The sequence below is a fragment of the Camelus bactrianus genome, chromosome 6 (genome assembly GCF_048773025.1).
Source record: "Camelus bactrianus isolate YW-2024 breed Bactrian camel chromosome 6, ASM4877302v1, whole genome shotgun sequence".
Classification (NCBI taxonomy): domain Eukaryota; kingdom Metazoa; phylum Chordata; class Mammalia; order Artiodactyla; family Camelidae; genus Camelus; species Camelus bactrianus.
In genome coordinates, this window is record NC_133544.1 from 54,495,075 (window position 1) to 54,513,885 (window position 18,811).

Here is an 18,811-nt window from a genome sequence, read left to right on the forward strand (position 1 = left end):
GTGTCAGGACAGCAAGTTGAAAGCAAGTCCCAGTGAGCAAGTGTTTTCCATCCTCTGCTTGTAGCGCGTGGTAGCGAGGCCAGGACTGTAACCATCTGCCACTGGAGGTGTTCACCAGGTTTGCTCCTTGTGACTATTAAGTAATTTGTGTGGAGATAATTTGAGGCTATGTAAATATCCTTTATAAAACTTTAAGATGATAGTTTTTAGTATACACTGATGACTCTTGCATTATGCTTGCCAAATACTGATTTTCTAATTCCATCATTCTACATGTATTTGTTGGCATTCTATTGTAAGGAAGAACCTTCCCTCCTTCTCTATGGACTCAATATGAACTCATGGTTGTGCTTCAGTTGTTTATAATCTGTAACTGTTTTTATTTATTTTGATGTTTAATTGTTCTCAGACCCATCCTATGAAAGCCCCTTCAGGTTGGCTACTGTGTCCTTTTGACATGTCCATATAATTTTTGGAGCTTTTCCTTATTTTCTGGCACAAGATGTTCCAGGTTCATCTTGTACCTTTCCTGACTCCTGAAAATCACCTGTTTCTCCAAAGAGCCCTAGTTCTTTTTAGCAGGGAATGGCATTTAGAAAGCAAGATCAGGACACTAGGTTTGCTCATTGTTACTTGATGTCTTTGCTTCTATGCCCTTTCAGTGAATAGAGTGAGGAAATAATATATTTCCCACACACACCCATATCTATTAAAAACAATGAGCCCATACTGCTGTCTTCACTTCCAACTTAACACCACGTGGTTCCTCCTTGCCCTCCTGCCTTCTATATTTGTTTGTTTGTTTGTTTTGAAAAGCATTTGATAACATGTAATGAATCTCCCGCCAAGTGGCTTCAAGCTACCAGGACACAGGTGCCCACACACCCTTAATATTCTCCTCAGCTCTTCTGCTGAAGAATTTGGCCTTCACGATGACAGGCTATTTAGGGTGCTTTCCCTTCCCCAGAACTTTGTAGTAGCCCTAGAAGAACAGAGAAAAGGGTTTATAATGCACCATGGCAGTCACCAACTCTGTGATAAGTATGAAGAAAGATGCCTGCCAACCCACTCCATCTAGGAGCCAGGAAAGGCATATTTCTAATCTGGGCACTCACGGGGGCACTGATTGCCCTCGCCCGTGAATCAAAACCAAGAGATTCTCTCCGAAGACTCTAGCACACCAGGACAAGAGCTGTCAGTATGTGACTCTAGTCTTGGGCATTCTATATTTGTATCTCCGTTCTTCAGCAATGAGAACCTTGACTCCCAACATCCATTTACCAGTCCTACAATACAGAATTGCTACACATAGCTATGAAATACCAACCCACTAAGGGACACTTCATATTTGCAGTTACTGTATTTAGAATTGAAGATGCTGGTAGTAAACTGTACTGTGTTCAAAAATCGTCTCAGTTGGTTATTTTTTCTCCTGTAGTCTGGTTACACTAGTCAACTGAGATACAGGTAGGTTCATTTATGGGTTTGTTTAATTTTAGGGTATTTTCTCCCTGTATTTAAAAAATATGTGTAAGGGGATGTGGGGTATAGCTCAGTGGTACAGTATATGCTTAGCATGCATGAGGTCCTGGTTTCAATACCCAGTACCTCCTAAAAAAATAATTAAAAGAAATACATAAAATGTAACATAAAATTAAAACAGAATTCCAAACTCAAAATTACATAGCAAAGTACACTCAGAAAAGCATCACTCTCCCATTGTACTCACTTGTGTAGATAATTTCATCAGCTTTGGTTTAACATTCTCATGTTTCTTTTTTCCAGACCCTATACAATTTTCTCATTTTCACAATTTTCCTAGACAAAGGGTAGCATACCACATATATTTTTGCACTTTATTTTTTTCATTTAACATGGTAAATGTGTCACATCTAGAGAAATGTGAAAGTAAATCAAACCTGCTCTAGGCCAAAAAGGCAGCCAGGGAGAAACTACAAACCCGCCAGAGGGCTGATTAACCCCAAACAGTGATTTCTCAATGGGGAAGGAATTTAAAAAAAAAAAAAAAAAGACGGTGAGAAAATAAAACCCTTCAATCTAATTTTAACAACAAACCAAAGTTCATTTGAAATATAGTATCGAAGCAGATCCGCTTGGGTCCCCCCTACTGTCCTCGCCTGGAATAGGAAAAATAGATTACCAGGGCTCGCCAGACTAGGGCGTGGCATATGTAGACGAGCACGCGCGCAGAGGCTGCTGGGCCCGTTCCGCCTGGGCCTCCACGTCCTGCGTGTGGATAACCCGAAGGCTCCCGAGGTTGTTCTCGGGGTGGACGAAGCTGGGGTGAGGGGCGTGCAGGGGGCGAGAGCGCGGAGGCGGCGGGAGGGAAGTGACCGTGGGTGCAGAGCCGGGCGAGCGCGAGGGTGTGGGTGTAGGCGGGGTTAGCAACTCATACTTACCTGGCAGGGGAGATACCATGATCACGAAGGTGGTTTTCCCAGGGCGAGGCTTATCCATTGCACTCCGGATGTGCTGACCCCTGCGATTTCCCCAAATGTGGGAAACTCGACTGCATAATTTGTGGTAGTGGGGGACTGCGTTCGCGCTCTCCCCTGGCATTCCGGCTTGTTCAATGAAAGGCGCATTAGGTGTTGAGTTTCGTGAGTCTTTCTCTCGCGTGGAACGCTCTGGGGGTAAAGAAAGGTAGACGCGGCTGCATGGTCTGAAAGATCGGCCGCACTTACCTATCTTCCTTTTGCGAGTTCTACTGAGAGTCAACACTGTAAAAAGGTTTTTGGGCTTATCTCGCGCGCGTGGAAAATCGGAGTTTGAGAAGCGCTGATCTAGTAGACTGGTTTGTTTACTTTTGGCCCCCGGTAGGTTCTAGCTCTTGAGTTCGGGTAAGATTAATAATACTGTGACCTTCTTCCGGAAATCACACAGCGTGCCCCGTGTAGTTTCACCACCAATGTCTCTGAACATCGTTTGCTTGAGTGTCTGCCTGGGTGAGAGCTTCAAAAAACAGTCCCGAGTCCTGGGAGAGGACCCTAATAGTCAGTCAGTACCATAAGCCTCCAACCGAGCTCCTTCAGCCCCTTCTCATTTTAGGAGAATATAATCATTTTGACAGACATCAGGAAAATGCAAGTCAACTGTAAGCACCTTATTTCGCTCACATATCTGCCCCTTCTCGCCGTCTATTGCTTCAGCCTGATTCAAGCTCGAGGGGGGGGGGGGGGCTTTATTTTTTATCCTCTTAGGGTCTCCGAAAGGGCCTGAGAATTAAATGGACATGAAAAAGGAGAAAAACACCCAGATTGTTACATGTACTTGGGAGCCCCCATAGGAAAATGAAGACCCAAAGAAGCGGCTAGGTGGGTCTCCAAGGAACCCTGGTTCCTTTCCCTGTTCGTGGTTCCTTTTCTTGGAGAATGGTATTTCGAGACCAAAATCTGGTGCTTTGTGTTTATTAATACGGGGATGTCATTGCTATTATAATGGCCCTGTTAACTATTTTACTCAGTGGATTAAACTCCATTATTATCATTTCCTCGATTTGGCAGTGGGAACGCTTTCAGATTGACTCCTGTGTGCTTGACATGTCCCCGAATCACTCCCTGTACATTTCTTTACTTTCTGGCACCGCTACATGTTCCAGGCTTGTATCTTCCCCACCTAAGAGGCTCGGCTCATCTCCCCTGGATGCTGATGTGCCCCTCCCCCCTCCTGCCCACAATGACCTTGGCTCACTTTCTGTTGCAGGGAGGCTTATTGGGGAGCAATGGAGAGCGGGTGTCAGGCTTGGAGGGAAGAGCACATCCAGGGCTCAACAAGACCGAGATACCCAACCTTGGCTCCCCTCCTTCGCCCTGATTCCTTTGGCAGATGCAGCTGCTTCCTGAAATAGGTCAAGGTTCTGCGAACTTCCTGGAGAGGCACTGGAGCCCAGAGGGAGGGGCAGAGAGCACAGGTGTCCAGCCTGGACTCCATGCAAACATTTCTGACCCCACCTGGTGTGTGCCCACCACCCAAGATCGCTAACCTAGCCAGCAAAATTCCCACAGAGGGATAGCAAGACGAGCCGAAGTGGCCTTCCTTCAACTGAGTGTGTCACTTACTCCCTGCCCAGGCATTGGGGCACCTCTGCACATTTGAGGGTGAGGGGCAGTGCCTCAGAGGCCCCCCACTACTCTCTGTGGCACCCAGACAAGAAGAGTTGGCCATACTGAGGCTCACAGTCCCGTGTGCTGGTCACCAAAACCCAAACCCCCCACCCCCCAAGCTAGGATCCTAAGGGTTCCACACCTCCACATCCCATCAGGGGTATATATCCAATGAAGGCCTAAGGTTCTATCTTTGGTCCCGGTGTGCTCATCTCTGCAGATGGTGACAATCAAGGCTGGGGGCTCTCTATAGCTACAGAGCAATAGAATCCTCCTGAAGATCACCTGTCAGGCTGCACGGCCTCCCAGACCCGTGGAGATTCCACAGACTCCAGCTCAGTCCATCTTACTTAGCATTGGGACGGTGACGAAGGCTTAGATGGCAGGGCGGCCACCAAGAGGAGCTTGCCAGGAGAGGAAGACGTGTGGGGAAACACAGTCTCCAGCTTGAGAGGCAGGATCGGAACCAAAAAAGAGCCTGTGGGCTCAGGGGTCAGGGAGGGCAGCTGCCGTGCCCCCAAGGCTTCGGAGAGCCACACTCCCTTTGGGGTTCTGCCTTGAGTCCTCCCCGGGATGGGCTCCACTGTCAGTCGAGCCTCCGGAGTCTTCTTCCCAGGAGAAGAAAGGGTGCGAGGACCACTCCCTGGCATTCTCTGCACCCACACTTCCCACCCCCACCAGGCGCTGTCCCCAAGGCTCCTTCTGGGTGAAAGCCCGGCCCATTCCTCCTGGTGCTCTCTGGTTGGGCCTCGGCATCTTCCTTTTCAGACTCTGCCAACTTCACCTTAAGGGCCCAGCAATAAAGGTAGCCAGCTGGTCAGAACCCATAGGCCAGTGGTCTGTGCAAGAAGGTGAATGTGTGCGCCCCTCCCTGAGGACAGTTCCCACCTGCCTTTCCATCCCACCCGCCACCCCTCTGCTCCCTGCCATCAGCCTCCGATGCCCTGACTCTCTCAGGGCTCTCTGAGCTCCAAGTCTGTGCTTTTCATGTCAATCTGCGTCTCTCTCTCTCTCTCTCCCTCCCCTTGTCACAGAGAGAGAGAGAGAGAGAGAGAGAGAGAGAGACAGACAGACAGACAGACAGACAGACAGACAGACAGTGAGGGAGATGATAAGTAGGTAGGTAGACCCGTCAGATGTAGCAGAAGAATGGGTGTGGGGCGTTCCCCCACCCTTCTACCGAGCGTGAGCAATCGCGGCTCTTTCAGCAGGAACTCAAACCTCCAGCGGCCACCAGCATAGGTGGGAAGGCATAGGAAAGCTGAGGTTTCCCCGGGGCCACACCAGGGAACTTCAGACTGACTGGAAACCTGGCCTCTGAAGTTCTCATCACGACTGTCACGGCCCACTGGGAGCCCTCCTGTCTGTTGCTCCAGCCAATGTCACCTTCCGTGCAGGCGCACAACTGGCAGGGGCTTGGAAATCTCGGGGAGGCAGCTCCGCCCCACAAATAGATTAAGACGCTTGGGAAGGTTTTCTGTCTCCCCAGGTCTGTGTATTTATAGACCATATGAAAGGCAGGGAAGGAGAGAGACAGATTGGGAGATTGAAAGACTGTAACTGGGAGAGACACAGACAGTGACCGTCCTTTGGGGGTCAGAGCCGGGGACTGAGCCCAAGACTGAGAGAGAGTTTTCAGGAAGGATGCGGTGGTTGTCCCTGACCCGTGTGATGGCCTGTGTGCTTGTCGACCTCCAGGGCTTGAGGTGAGCAGCTCCTGCGTCCCACCTGTTTGGCAGGGATCTGCGTTTGTCCAGCCGAGCGGCGCTGGCCCTCGGAGCCCGGAATAAAAGCCGACAGGGCGGGGGACGTGGTGGGGCGGCACGGAGAGGAGCAGAGCGGGCTGCGGGCGGGCGCGGGACTGCGAGCGGCGGGAGCGCGTGGGTGGGTTCCCAGGCCACCGCCCACACCCGGCTGTGCGGGGGTCCCCCCAAAGGCTGTCCGGAAGGGAGGGTGCTGCGCCGCTGCAGGGCCTTGGGCGAGACAGAGGCGCGGCTGAACCCAAGGGTGGTGCCCTGCCCGAGGGCGCAAAAGTGACGCTGCACCTCCTTCGAGCCGGAATCGAACCAGCGACCTAAGGATGTCCACGTGCGTCCCGCCTACAGTCCTCCGCTCTACCAGCTGAGCTATCGAAGGGTGCACGTCTCCAGGCCTGGGCCCTCACTTTTTATTGAAATGACGGAGCCACGACACTGGGACGTTCGAGGTGGGACCCTCCGTGGGCTGCTTGGGGAGAGCGGTGCACGCGGCCCCGTGCGGGCGGCCGGCGGAGCAAACCCTGCGGCGTGCCTGCGGCCGGGCCTCGGTGGTGGCGGGCGTCGGGCGGCGATGTTCACGATGCCTGGGCCCGGGCGCTCACCTGTGGCCTCATTTCCGCCCCCCGCGCCCCTTTCTCCACGTGCGGACCGCAGCAGTCCGCCGCCGGAAAGCGGGCAAGGGGCGGAGGGGCGGCGCGTCGGCACATCGGATGCGACCCTGTGGAAGGGGAGACTCGGCGGAGGAGAGGGGAACCCACGGGAAGGGGCACCGGGTAGGCGGCTGAGAACCGCCGAGCACCTGGTGGTTTTTAAGTGCCTTTTGTTCAAAATACTCCTTTGGCCAAAATGGTCCTTTTTGATGCGCCTATGGCCTATTCTACCACCCTTCAAACCCCTCGTCATCTTGCCTGGATGACACAAGTCTAAAATCTCCTTGCTTTCTCCCTGCCACCCTTACTGCCAGAGTGATTTTCTTTCCTTTTTGAGGGGACCTTGCGGGGCGGGGATCAGTTCAAGCCACTTCTCTTGTCAAAACCTTCTCATTCACCCAGACTTAAGTCCTACAGAGGGAGAGGGGATAGCCCAGTGGTAGAGTGTGTGCTTAGCATACACGAGGCTCTGGGTTCAATCCCCAGTACCTCCAGCAAAAAGTAAACAGGTAAGTGACCTTAATTACCTTCCCCCTCAAAACAAACTAAATCCTTAACAAGGGTCTACAAATCCCTCAGGATCTTAAGCCCCACCCAGTCACCTCTGCCATGCAATTTTGGTACAACTCTTTAATCATGCCCTGGACACGGGGCCTCCTTCCTATTCTCCAAACACAGTCCTGCCTGAGCCCGGGCTCTAGGGATCTTCGTGCTAGGGATGCTCTCCCCCAGATAGCCCTGAGACCAATGCCCTCACCTCCTCAAGTCTTCTCACATTGACACACTCACAGCAACCTGCCCCTCGCAGCGACTCCTGACCCCCTTTCCTTCCTCAAGTTTTTCCTGTTTCATAGCTCTTAACACTTAACATACTCATTAATTTATCTATTGTGTCTATTGTCGATTTCTCCCACCCCCACACCCCCTTCTCTTACTAAAATATGAGCACCAAGAGGCCTTTTTGTCCCCAGATTCCTGAACAGTGTCTGGCACAGGTCATGCAGTCAACAGTTGCTGATGGACAAGTTGAATGGACAAGCGCCCGGTGTCATCAGAGAGGAGATCAGGATATAAAAGAAGGGGCCAGGAGCCAGGGTTCACTCCGCGGGAGGTGCAGAGTTACCTTGTTTGATCACAAAACAGATAATTTCTTAAGTTGAGAACTGAGGAACTCTCAGCAGACAACAACCCATCCAAACCATTTCCTGCACTAAGAGACTTGTCCAGGCCCTAGCATGGCTTCTAGCAGCATAAAGTCCTGTCGCTGGGACTGACCTCCAGCCCCCATTACAAGGACCTACTTACTGTTCGGCTATAGTCAATGTCTTGCAATAACCTATAATGGAAAAGAATATGTATAGCAACTTACCACTTTGCTGCACACCAGAAACTAACACAACGTTGTAGATCAACTATGCTTCAATATAACTTTTTTTAAAGAAGCTTGTCTGAGAAGGTTCAACATGGGACATAGGCCCCCAGCATTCCCTTCTTGGGGCATTTACATAGTGCCTCCAACTCTCTGTTCGTCTATCTGGGTACAGAGACCAGGGGTTTCGCAATCGGATGAGGGGGTTCCTTCCAGTCCTTCCTGCAAAACCGAGCGCCTGCCCACGGCTGGGAAATCAAATACTCTCGCGCTACGAAACCTCCTGCACAAGTGACTAGCAGCTTTACAGATTCAACCTTCCCAGAGAGTGATTCACCAACAGATCTTTCCAAGCTTCACAGTCAGAACTAGCTTTAGCCAAACCTGAGTCTGGTTTCACCTATGGGGCAGAAACCCTACTCCGTCTCACGTCCGTTTCAACTTTTGCCAGACAGAAGAACGCTCCAACCAGCCCAGCTGCGGCGTATTTCAGTAGAATGTCGTTAGTCCTCACTGGGGAAAGAGCTGAACCGGGAACGCCAGATCATTATTACAGCTATAACTCTCTACTTGCAACTTTGTAAATCCGCAAGAAAATAAGTTGTGACAACACAAAACGTTAAAAGCGACGTACACTAAACAAAACACTTGTTAACAGATTAACGTTAAATTAAGTGTATAATAACTAAGACCACTAAACTGACTAACTCCAAAGGAACAACTACTTTTAGCGGAACCACCGAAAGCTCAGGGGAAAGCGCGAACGCAGTCCCCCACTACCACAAATTATGCAGTCGAGTTTCCCACATTTGGGGAAATCGCAGGGGTCAGCACATCCGGAGTGCAATGGATAAGCCTCGCCCTGGGAAAACCACCTTCGTGATCATGGTATCTCCCCTGCCAGGTAAGTATGAGTTGCTAACCCCGCCTACACCCACACCCTCGCGCTCGCCCGGCTCTGCACCCACGGTCACTTCCCTCCCGCCGCCTCCGCGCTCTCGCCCCCTGCACGCCCCTCACCCCAGCTTCGTCCACCCCGAGAACAACCTCGGGAGCCTTCGGGTTATCCACACGCAGGACGTGGAGGCCCAGGCGGAACGGGCCCAGCAGCCTCTGCGCGCGTGCTCGTTTACATATGCCACGCCCCTGTCCAGACGTCCCAGGGTCCCGTTCTTCCCCGTAGTGGATGCGGGACCTACTGATTCCCACAGGAGACTAGGTGTTGTGTCGGGAGGCCGTGGGCGCGCGGCGACGACTCCGGACCTGGAGGAAACCAGGGAAAATGGGAATTCGACAAGCGCGGCGTCCCACAGTTAAGGATTTGGGTCCGGGCTCGGGTGCTTTGCGTCCTTTCAGCAAAAAGAAAATTACCGCCGATTTTTGCCCTCGCCTGCTCGTACTTGTCTTCTAACAATCGAAAAGTCACGAAAGCCTTTTGGTTGCTTAACGTTAAGTGCTAACGCCGCCTTAATAAGAAAGCGTAGTCATGTTTATTCATGTTCTTCTCAGTATAAGTGACATGAAGCGCTTCAGAAGATGTAGTAGACTAACCTAGTAACGCTGGTGCAAAAACCCGTTTCTTTTTTATAAATAGCAAGCCAGGTGAAAGCGCTAAGCGGTCAGTTCCACCGCGGCCAGGAGGGGTCTCCCGGGAGCGCAGTGCTAGGGTCAGGCGCCCTTCGTCCTTGACTCCTGTTACCCCAGCGGCAAGTGTCCTCTGGTTCTTTCTGACTTGGACTCTGTCAAAGATAAACAAAAGAGGTAGTGGTTAAAGTTGTGGAAACTGATTTTATTCAGGAAGTACTGACAGGAGGGGAAAGAGCTGAACTCTGTTCCGAATTGTGCTGAGGGGATTTGGGCGTTTTCAAGGGAGAATGAGAGGAGGGGGCTCCGTGGAGTCAGAAGTGAAAAACTACAGAGGGATGGTCCGTGTAAACACCGGCCGGCTGTGTCTGTCAGCTGTCAGTTAGGGAAGTTAGGATGGATCCTCCCACAGAGACTGGGAGAGGTAGGGTCTATCCTGCCTGAATACATTTCAAAGGAACGGCTCCAGTCCTTGAGAGAGCCACTTTGGGATTATAAGAGAACCAGGTTCACAACTGTAAGCCCTTTTGTTTTTAAATTTTTATACAGCTTTTAAAGTTTACTTCGCATTTACAGTTATTACAAAATATTGGCTATATTCCTCATGTTGTACAATACATTCTTAAGCCCATCTTATACCCAATAGTTTGTACAGTCCACTACCTCACCCCACATTGCACCCCTAACTGGTAACCACTAGCTTGTTTTCTATATCTTAGTCGGCTTCTTTTTTTTTTTTTTTAATATCCAATAGTTTGTTGTATTTTTTAAGATTCCACCTATAAGTGAGATCATACAGTGTTTCTTTCTCTGTCTGACTTATTTCAATTAGCATAATGACCTCCAAGTCCAGCCATGTTGCTGCAAATGGCAAAATTTCATTCTTTGTTTATGGCAGAGTGTAAGCCCTTTTAAATAAATGCCCCAAGAAAGGAATGCTGGGGGCCTATGTCCCATGTTGAACCTTCTCAGACAAGCTTCTTTAAAAAAAGTTATATTGAAGCATAGTTGATCTACAACGTTGTGTTAGTTTCTGGTGTGCAGCAAAGTGGTAAGTTGCTATACATATTCTTTTCCATTATAGGTTATTGCAAGACATTGACTATAGCCGAACAGTAAGTAGGTCCTTGTAATGGGGGCTGGAGGTCAGTCCCAGCGACAGGACTTTATGCTGCTAGAAGCCATGCTAGGGCCTGGACAAGTCTCTTAGTGCAGGAAATGGTTTGGATGGGTTGTTGTCTGCTGAGAGTTCCTCAGTTCTCAACTTAAGAAATTATCTGTTTTGTGATCAAACAAGGTAACTCTGCACCTCCCGCGGAGTGAACCCTGGCTCCTGGCCCCTTCTTTTATATCCTGATCTCCTCTCTGATGACACCGGGCGCTTGTCCATTCAACTTGTCCATCAGCAACTGTTGACTGCATGACCTGTGCCAGACACTGTTCAGGAATCTGGGGACAAAAAGGCCTCTTGGTGCTCATATTTTAGTAAGAGAAGGGGGTGTGGGGGTGGGAGAAATCGACAATAGACACAATAGATAAATTAATGAGTATGTTAAGTGTTAAGAGCTATGAAACAGGAAAAACTTGAGGAAGGAAAGGGGGTCAGGAGTCGCTGCGAGGGGCAGGTTGCTGTGAGTGTGTCAATGTGAGAAGACTTGAGGAGGTGAGGGCATTGGTCTCAGGGCTATCTGGGGGAGAGCATCCCTAGCACGAAGATCCCTAGAGCCCGGGCTCAGGCAGGACTGTGTTTGGAGAATAGGAAGGAGGCCCCGTGTCCAGGGCATGATTAAAGAGTTGTACCAAAATTGCATGGCAGAGGTGACTGGGTGGGGCTTAAGATCCTGAGGGATTTGTAGACCCTTGTTAAGGATTTAGTTTGTTTTGAGGGGGAAGGTAATTAAGGTCACTTACCTGTTTACTTTTTGCTGGAGGTACTGGGGATTGAACCCAGAGCCTCGTGTATGCTAAGCACACACTCTACCACTGGGCTATCCCCTCTCCCTCTGTAGGACTTAAGTCTGGGTGAATGAGAAGGTTTTGACAAGAGAAGTGGCTTGAACTGATCCCCGCCCCGCAAGGTCCCCTCAAAAAGGAAAGAAAATCACTCTGGCAGTAAGGGTGGCAGGGAGAAAGCAAGGAGATTTTAGACTTGTGTCATCCAGGCAAGATGACGAGGGGTTTGAAGGGTGGTAGAATAGGCCATAGGCGCATCAAAAAGGACCATTTTGGCCAAAGGAGTATTTTGAACAAAAGGCACTTAAAAACCACCAGGTGCTCGGCGGTTCTCAGCCGCCTACCCGGTGCCCCTTCCCGTGGGTTCCCCTCTCCTCCGCCGAGTCTCCCCTTCCACAGGGTCGCATCCGATGTGCCGACGCGCCGCCCCTCCGCCCCTTGCCCGCTTTCCGGCGGCGGACTGCTGCGGTCCGCACGTGGAGAAAGGGGCGCGGGGGGCGGAAATGAGGCCACAGGTGAGCGCCCGGGCCCAGGCATCGTGAACATCGCCGCCCGACGCCCGCCACCACCGAGGCCCGGCCGCAGGCACGCCGCAGGGTTTGCTCCGCCGGCCGCCCGCACGGGGCCGCGTGCACCGCTCTCCCCAAGCAGCCCACGGAGGGTCCCACCTCGAACGTCCCAGTGTCGTGGCTCCGTCATTTCAATAAAAAGTGAGGGCCCAGGCCTGGAGACGTGCACCCTTCGATAGCTCAGCTGGTAGAGCGGAGGACTGTAGGCGGGACGCACGTGGACATCCTTAGGTCGCTGGTTCGATTCCGGCTCGAAGGAGGTGCAGCGTCACTTTTGCGCCCTCGGGCAGGGCACCACCCTTGGGTTCAGCCGCGCCTCTGTCTCGCCCAAGGCCCTGCAGCGGCGCAGCACCCTCCCTTCCGGACAGCCTTTGGGGGGACCCCCGCACAGCCGGGTGTGGGCGGTGGCCTGGGAACCCACCCACGCGCTCCCGCCGCTCGCAGTCCCGCGCCCGCCCGCAGCCCGCTCTGCTCCTCTCCGTGCCGCCCCACCACGTCCCCCGCCCTGTCGGCTTTTATTCCGGGCTCCGAGGGCCAGCGCCGCTCGGCTGGACAAACGCAGATCCCTGCCAAACAGGTGGGACGCAGGAGCTGCTCACCTCAAGCCCTGGAGGTCGACAAGCACACAGGCCATCACACGGGTCAGGGACAACCACCGCATCCTTCCTGAAAACTCTCTCTCAGTCTTGGGCTCAGTCCCCGGCTCTGACCCCCAAAGGACGGTCACTGTCTGTGTCTCTCCCAGTTACAGTCTTTCAATCTCCCAATCTGTCTCTCTCCTTCCCTGCCTTTCATATGGTCTATAAATACACAGACCTGGGGAGACAGAAAACCTTCCCAAGCGTCTTAATCTATTTGTGGGGCGGAGCTGCCTCCCCGAGATTTCCAAGCCCCTGCCAGTTGTGCGCCTGCACGGAAGGTGACATTGGCTGGAGCAACAGACAGGAGGGCTCCCAGTGGGCCGTGACAGTCGTGATGAGAACTTCAGAGGCCAGGTTTCCAGTCAGTCTGAAGTTCCCTGGTGTGGCCCCGGGGAAACCTCAGCTTTCCTATGCCTTCCCACCTATGCTGGTGGCCGCTGGAGGTTTGAGTTCCTGCTGAAAGAGCCGCGATTGCTCACGCTCGGTAGAAGGGTGGGGGAACGCCCCACACCCATTCTTCTGCTACATCTGACGGGTCTACCTACCTACTTATCATCTCCCTCACTGTCTGTCTGTCTGTCTGTCTGTCTGTCTGTCTCTCTCTCTCTCTCTCTCTCTCTCTCTCTCTCTCTGTGACAAGGGGAGGGAGAGAGAGAGAGAGAGACGCAGATTGACATGAAAAGCACAGACTTGGAGCTCAGAGAGCCCTGAGAGAGTCAGGGCATCGGAGGCTGATGGCAGGGAGCAGAGGGGTGGCGGGTGGGATGGAAAGGCAGGTGGGAACTGTCCTCAGGGAGGGGCGCACACATTCACCTTCTTGCACAGACCACTGGCCTATGGGTTCTGACCAGCTGGCTACCTTTATTGCTGGGCCCTTAAGGTGAAGTTGGCAGAGTCTGAAAAGGAAGATGCCGAGGCCCAACCAGAGAGCACCAGGAGGAATGGGCCGGGCTTTCACCCAGAAGGAGCCTTGGGGACAGCGCCTGGTGGGGGTGGGAAGTGTGGGTGCAGAGAATGCCAGGGAGTGGTCCTCGCACCCTTTCTTCTCCTGGGAAGAAGACTCCGGAGGCTCGACTGACAGTGGAGCCCATCCCGGGGAGGACTCAAGGCAGAACCCCAAAGGGAGTGTGGCTCTCCGAAGCCTTGGGGGCACGGCAGCTGCCCTCCCTGACCCCTGAGCCCACAGGCTCTTTTTTGGTTCCGATCCTGCCTCTCAAGCTGGAGACTGTGTTTCCCCACACGTCTTCCTCTCCTGGCAAGCTCCTCTTGGTGGCCGCCCTGCCATCTAAGCCTTCGTCACCGTCCCAATGCTAAGTAAGATGGACTGAGCTGGAGTCTGTGGAATCTCCACGGGTCTGGGAGGCCGTGCAGCCTGACAGGTGATCTTCAGGAGGATTCTATTGCTCTGTAGCTATAGAGAGCCCCCAGCCTTGATTGTCACCATCTGCAGAGATGAGCACACCGGGACCAAAGATAGAACCTTAGGCCTTCATTGGATATATACCCCTGATGGGATGTGGAGGTGTGGAACCCTTAGGATCCTAGCTTGGGGGGTGGGGGGTTTGGGTTTTGGTGACCAGCACACGGGACTGTGAGCCTCAGTATGGCCAACTCTTCTTGTCTGGGTGCCACAGAGAGTAGTGGGGGGCCTCTGAGGCACTGCCCCTCACCCTCAAATGTGCAGAGGTGCCCCAATGCCTGGGCAGGGAGTAAGTGACACACTCAGTTGAAGGAAGGCCACTTCGGCTCGTCTTGCTATCCCTCTGTGGGAATTTTGCTGGCTAGGTTAGCGATCTTGGGTGGTGGGCACACACCAGGTGGGGTCAGAAATGTTTGCATGGAGTCCAGGCTGGACACCTGTGCTCTCTGCCCCTCCCTCTGGGCTCCAGTGCCTCTCCAGGAAGTTCGCAGAACCTTGACCTATTTCAGGAAGCAGCTGCATCTGCCAAAGGAATCAGGGCGAAGGAGGGGAGCCAAGGTTGGGTATCTCGGTCTTGTTGAGCCCTGGATGTGCTCTTCCCTCCAAGCCTGACACCCGCTCTCCATTGCTCCCCAATAAGCCTCCCTGCAACAGAAAGTGAGCCAAGGTCATTGTGGGCAGGAGGGGGGAGGGGCACATCAGCATCCAGGGGAGATGAGCCGAGCCTCTTAGGTGGGGAAGATACAAGCCTGGAACATGTAGCGGTGCCAGAAAGTAAAGAAATGTACAGGGAGTGATTCGGGGACATGTCAAGCACACAGGAGTCAATCTGAAAGCGTTCCCACTGCCAAATCGAGGAAATGATAATAATGGAGTTTAATCCACTGAGTAAAATAGTTAACAGGGCCATTATAATAGCAATGACATCCCCGTATTAATAAACACAAAGCACCAGATTTTGGTCTCGAAATACCATTCTCCAAGAAAAGGAACCACGAACAGGGAAAGGAACCAGGGTTCCTTGGAGACCCACCTAGCCGCTTCTTTGGGTCTTCATTTTCCTATGGGGGCTCCCAAGTACATGTAACAATCTGGGTGTTTTTCTCCTTTTTCATGTCCATTTAATTCTCAGGCCCTTTCGGAGACCCTAAGAGGATAAAAAATAAAGCCCCCCCCCCCCTCGAGCTTGAATCAGGCTGAAGCAATAGACGGCGAGAAGGGGCAGATATGTGAGCGAAATAAGGTGCTTACAGTTGACTTGCATTTTCCTGATGTCTGTCAAAATGATTATATTCTCCTAAAATGAGAAGGGGCTGAAGGAGCTCGGTTGGAGGCTTATGGTACTGACTGACTATTAGGGTCCTCTCCCAGGACTCGGGACTGTTTTTTGAAGCTCTCACCCAGGCAGACACTCAAGCAAACGATGTTCAGAGACATTGGTGGTGAAACTACACGGGGCACGCTGTGTGATTTCCGGAAGAAGGTCACAGTATTATTAATCTTACCCGAACTCAAGAGCTAGAACCTACCGGGGGCCAAAAGTAAACAAACCAGTCTACTAGATCAGCGCTTCTCAAACTCCGATTTTCCACGCGCGCGAGATAAGCCCAAAAACCTTTTTACAGTGTTGACTCTCAGTAGAACTCGCAAAAGGAAGATAGGTAAGTGCGGCCGATCTTTCAGACCATGCAGCCGCGTCTACCTTTCTTTACCCCCAGAGCGTTCCACGCGAGAGAAAGACTCACGAAACTCAACACCTAATGCGCCTTTCATTGAACAAGCCGGAACGCCAGGGGAGAGCGCGAACGCAGTCCCCCACTACCACAAATTATGCAGTCGAGTTTCCCACATTTGGGGAAATCGCAGGGGTCAGCACATCCGGAGTGCAATGGATAAGCCTCGCCCTGGGAAAACCACCTTCGTGATCATGGTATCTCCCCTGCCAGGTAAGTATGAGTTGCTAACCCCGCCTACACCCACACCCTCGCGCTCGCCCGGCTCTGCACCCACGGTCACTTCCCTCCCGCCGCCTCCGCGCTCTCGCCCCCTGCACGCCCCTCACCCCAGCTTCGTCCACCCCGAGAACAACCTCGGGAGCCTTCGGGTTATCCACACGCAGGACGTGGAGGCCCAGGCGGAACGGGCCCAGCAGCCTCTGCGCGCGTGCTCGTCTACATATGCCACGCCCCCGTCCGGCTGTCCCAGGGTCCTGTTCTTCCCTGTACTGGTTGCGGGAAGCTACTTATTTCCACAGGAGACTCTAGGTGTTGTGTCGGGAGGGCGTGGGCGCGCGGAGACGGCTCCGGACCTGGAGAGAACCAGCGAAGATGGGAGTTCTATGGGCAAGGCGCCTGGTAGTTAAGAGGCTGTGTCTGGAGTCGGGTTAGGTCTCATCTTCCTTTCAACAAAAAGGAAGTTTCAGCCTGTTTTGTTTTCTGAAGTCCGACCGAAGTCATCGTCACTGGGCTTCGTTATTATGAAGACCTCTCGTTCAGCCCTGCCCCCAGTAAACATTTAAGTAATAAGGTCTCCTCAGTAAAAGGGATCGATTTTTTTCGTGGCGTCTTCCTGCGTAGGCGTCTGGTAAACTGCTTCAAGACCTGAACTGCTTCAATATACACAACAAGGAAATCTAGTGAAACCGAACGGGAAAAAAGAAGAAGTCACGATTCTAACCTGGAAAGAAGAAAACCAGGGCAAAGTACGAATTTCTTCAACTTCTCAAATTGTGCAGTGCTTGAGTTCGGTGTATATAAACAAAATATTTTAAAAACACTTGAAACCTTTAAAACACTCGAGCTTTGTAAACAATAGACTTATGATTTATAGTCAATTCACGATTTCTGAAATATTCCTTTTAATCTGTTCATTTCTCATTTTGTTTTTAGATGGTGAGCCAAACGCAACTTTTAAGACAGTAAACTGAGAACTTTCACATCCCAGCTACTCTGCCTATTTAGAGTTACAGGCTACCCTCTCCTGGAATCTGGAGATAGTGACTAGCTTGACCAATAGAACGAAGCCGAGGTGATGTTCAGGGAATTCTGAGACTAGGTCAGCAGAAAGCTTGCACCTTCCATCTGGGTCTCTGGGAAACCTGTGTGGGAGATGACCTACCAGGTAAGAAGGCTGACAACTCCAGGGCTGCCATGTTGTGAGAAAGCTGTTGGTTTCCAAATTGACCTCTCTGCACCTGCCCCTCTCCGGCCCTCCCCAAAAGGAGACAGTGAAGAAAGAGGCAGGCCACTTCAAATTGGTAGCTAGCAGGTTTAACAAGCAAGGGAACTTACTAGACTTGTCTTGGGTGCCCGAAAGAGGAGTAATCTCTGTCCCTGCCTGCCAAGTCTTAAAAGTTTATACAGAAGCATTAACTGGGTTCAGTCAGGTATACTGTCTAGGTGCTTTCAATAACACCTTACTCTCTCAAGGTTGCATCCTTGGAACAGCTCCCACTGTGGGAACAGTAGGCAGAGTGCCCGTTCCAAGGATGGGGAGGGGTGAGGAATTGCCTGGGTCCAGCTCAAAGGTCAACCAGTGGGTCACAGCCTGTTGATCATCTCCTTCAACAGAAGCCCACGGCTTTGTGGAGAAGGATGCACGGAAAAGAGAGATGCTCGGGTAGTCCCCAGGCACTGGGGAGTGGAGTAATCCCTGCCAAAGTTGCAGATTTGGATGAAAATACATAATTGTTTTTGTTTTGAATCCCTTTAGTTTTGGGGTGATGTTCTTGTGCAGCAATAGAGAAATGGAAGAGGGAGACAGAAATAAGCAAACAAATAACATGAAGTGGAAGGGAGAAAAGTGGATTAAGGGACAGAGAAGATGGGATGGAGAGATGGGGGTGGGTTGAGGGCTTATAGTTTTTGACAAGGGGGTTGGGGAAAGCCTCCCTGCTTCTCTCTGTTTGCTACATACTTCTTTTCTTTGCTTGTTCATCATTAGCACATATAACCCCCAAACAGCCACCAAAAATGGCAGGCTCAGGTCCTGAGTTGTTCTATTATAAGTCTTAGCACTACAGCCAACTCCTTAGAATAGGTCTCTTAATTTTAAGTTTATGGGAGTGAATAAAAAAGTGATAGCTGAACTTTTGTGGAGCAGAATGAATGTGGATGTAAGAGCACATCTCCAAGGAGGGCCACGATTCCCAGAAAAGAAAAAATGGGTTCCCCAACAGGTGTTTCCTTCACATCACTGTGACTCATGGGAGAGTATTGTATCTCACAAAAGAGTTGGGTGGGACAATAGTTGAAAGCCAGGGAATTACATAGCATGTGAGTGGTACTTTATACTACAGGATTTCAAAGCACAGAAGGATCCTATATAGAGAGAGAACCTTCAAAAGCACCATAGCAATGGTACAGTGTGAGTTACTGTCACCACAGCATCTCCTGGATGAAAGGTATCCTAAAGGAACGTTCTCTCTAGTTACTGACCCATCAGTTGCTTACAGATGGATCTTGAAGGACAGGTAGGATTTGGATGGTGGAATTAAAAGTAGGAGAGGGTGCTCCTGCGACTAGCATAAGCAAAAGCCTAATAACATAAGCAAAGGTGGAAGGCATAACTCATATTCTCAAATCAGCAAATCGTGCTGGATATCTATAGGAAATTAGCTTGGTATGAGGGGTTGACCCATATTTGGTGGGGCAAGAATACTGCAGGATGAGGTCAACAGATCATCAGGTAAAGGTGAAATGTTAGGACTTTTTAGGAAAGAAATTGTCCAGACAAAAGCTGTGCT

The 18,811-nt window shown here is 51.4% G+C and overlaps 1 protein-coding gene and 6 non-coding genes across 7 annotated transcripts; 3 read left to right on the forward strand and 4 right to left on the reverse strand.

Moving 5' to 3' along the window:
• Nucleotides 1-1,090: 1,090 nt before the first annotated feature.
• Nucleotides 1,091-1,219, reverse strand: LOC123612104 (small nucleolar RNA SNORA3/SNORA45 family). Its single transcript, XR_006719277.1, has one exon. It is a non-coding gene; the product is annotated as a small nucleolar RNA SNORA3/SNORA45 family (small nucleolar RNA).
• A 1,193-nt stretch (nt 1,220-2,412) lies between these two features.
• On the forward strand, nt 2,413-2,576 carry LOC123612101 (U1 spliceosomal RNA). The gene has a single exon (XR_006719276.1). It is a non-coding gene; the product is annotated as a U1 spliceosomal RNA (small nuclear RNA).
• Nucleotides 2,577-6,170: 3,594 nt separating this feature from the next.
• Nucleotides 6,171-6,260, reverse strand: TRNAY-GUA (transfer RNA tyrosine (anticodon GUA)). The gene is given in 2 exon segments: nt 6,171-6,206; nt 6,224-6,260. It is a non-coding gene; the product is annotated as a tRNA-Tyr (tRNA).
• A 2,388-nt stretch (nt 6,261-8,648) lies between these two features.
• Nucleotides 8,649-8,812, reverse strand: LOC123612100 (U1 spliceosomal RNA). Its single transcript, XR_006719275.1, has one exon. It is a non-coding gene; the product is annotated as a U1 spliceosomal RNA (small nuclear RNA).
• A 3,363-nt stretch (nt 8,813-12,175) lies between these two features.
• On the forward strand, nt 12,176-12,265 carry TRNAY-GUA (transfer RNA tyrosine (anticodon GUA)). Its single transcript is given in 2 exon segments — nt 12,176-12,212; nt 12,230-12,265. It is a non-coding gene; the product is annotated as a tRNA-Tyr (tRNA).
• A 2,219-nt stretch (nt 12,266-14,484) lies between these two features.
• LOC141578032 (uncharacterized) lies at nt 14,485-17,777 on the forward strand. Its single transcript, XM_074366585.1, has 3 exons — nt 14,485-14,625; nt 15,590-16,768; nt 16,956-17,777. Exons 1-2 carry the CDS (start codon nt 14,485-14,487, stop codon nt 16,427-16,429), a joined length of 981 nt encoding a protein of 326 aa, XP_074222686.1. The 3' UTR covers nt 16,430-16,768; nt 16,956-17,777.
• LOC123619147 (U1 spliceosomal RNA) lies at nt 15,858-16,021 on the reverse strand. Its single transcript, XR_006727693.1, has one exon. It is a non-coding gene; the product is annotated as a U1 spliceosomal RNA (small nuclear RNA).
• Nucleotides 17,778-18,811: the final 1,034 nt, after the last annotated feature.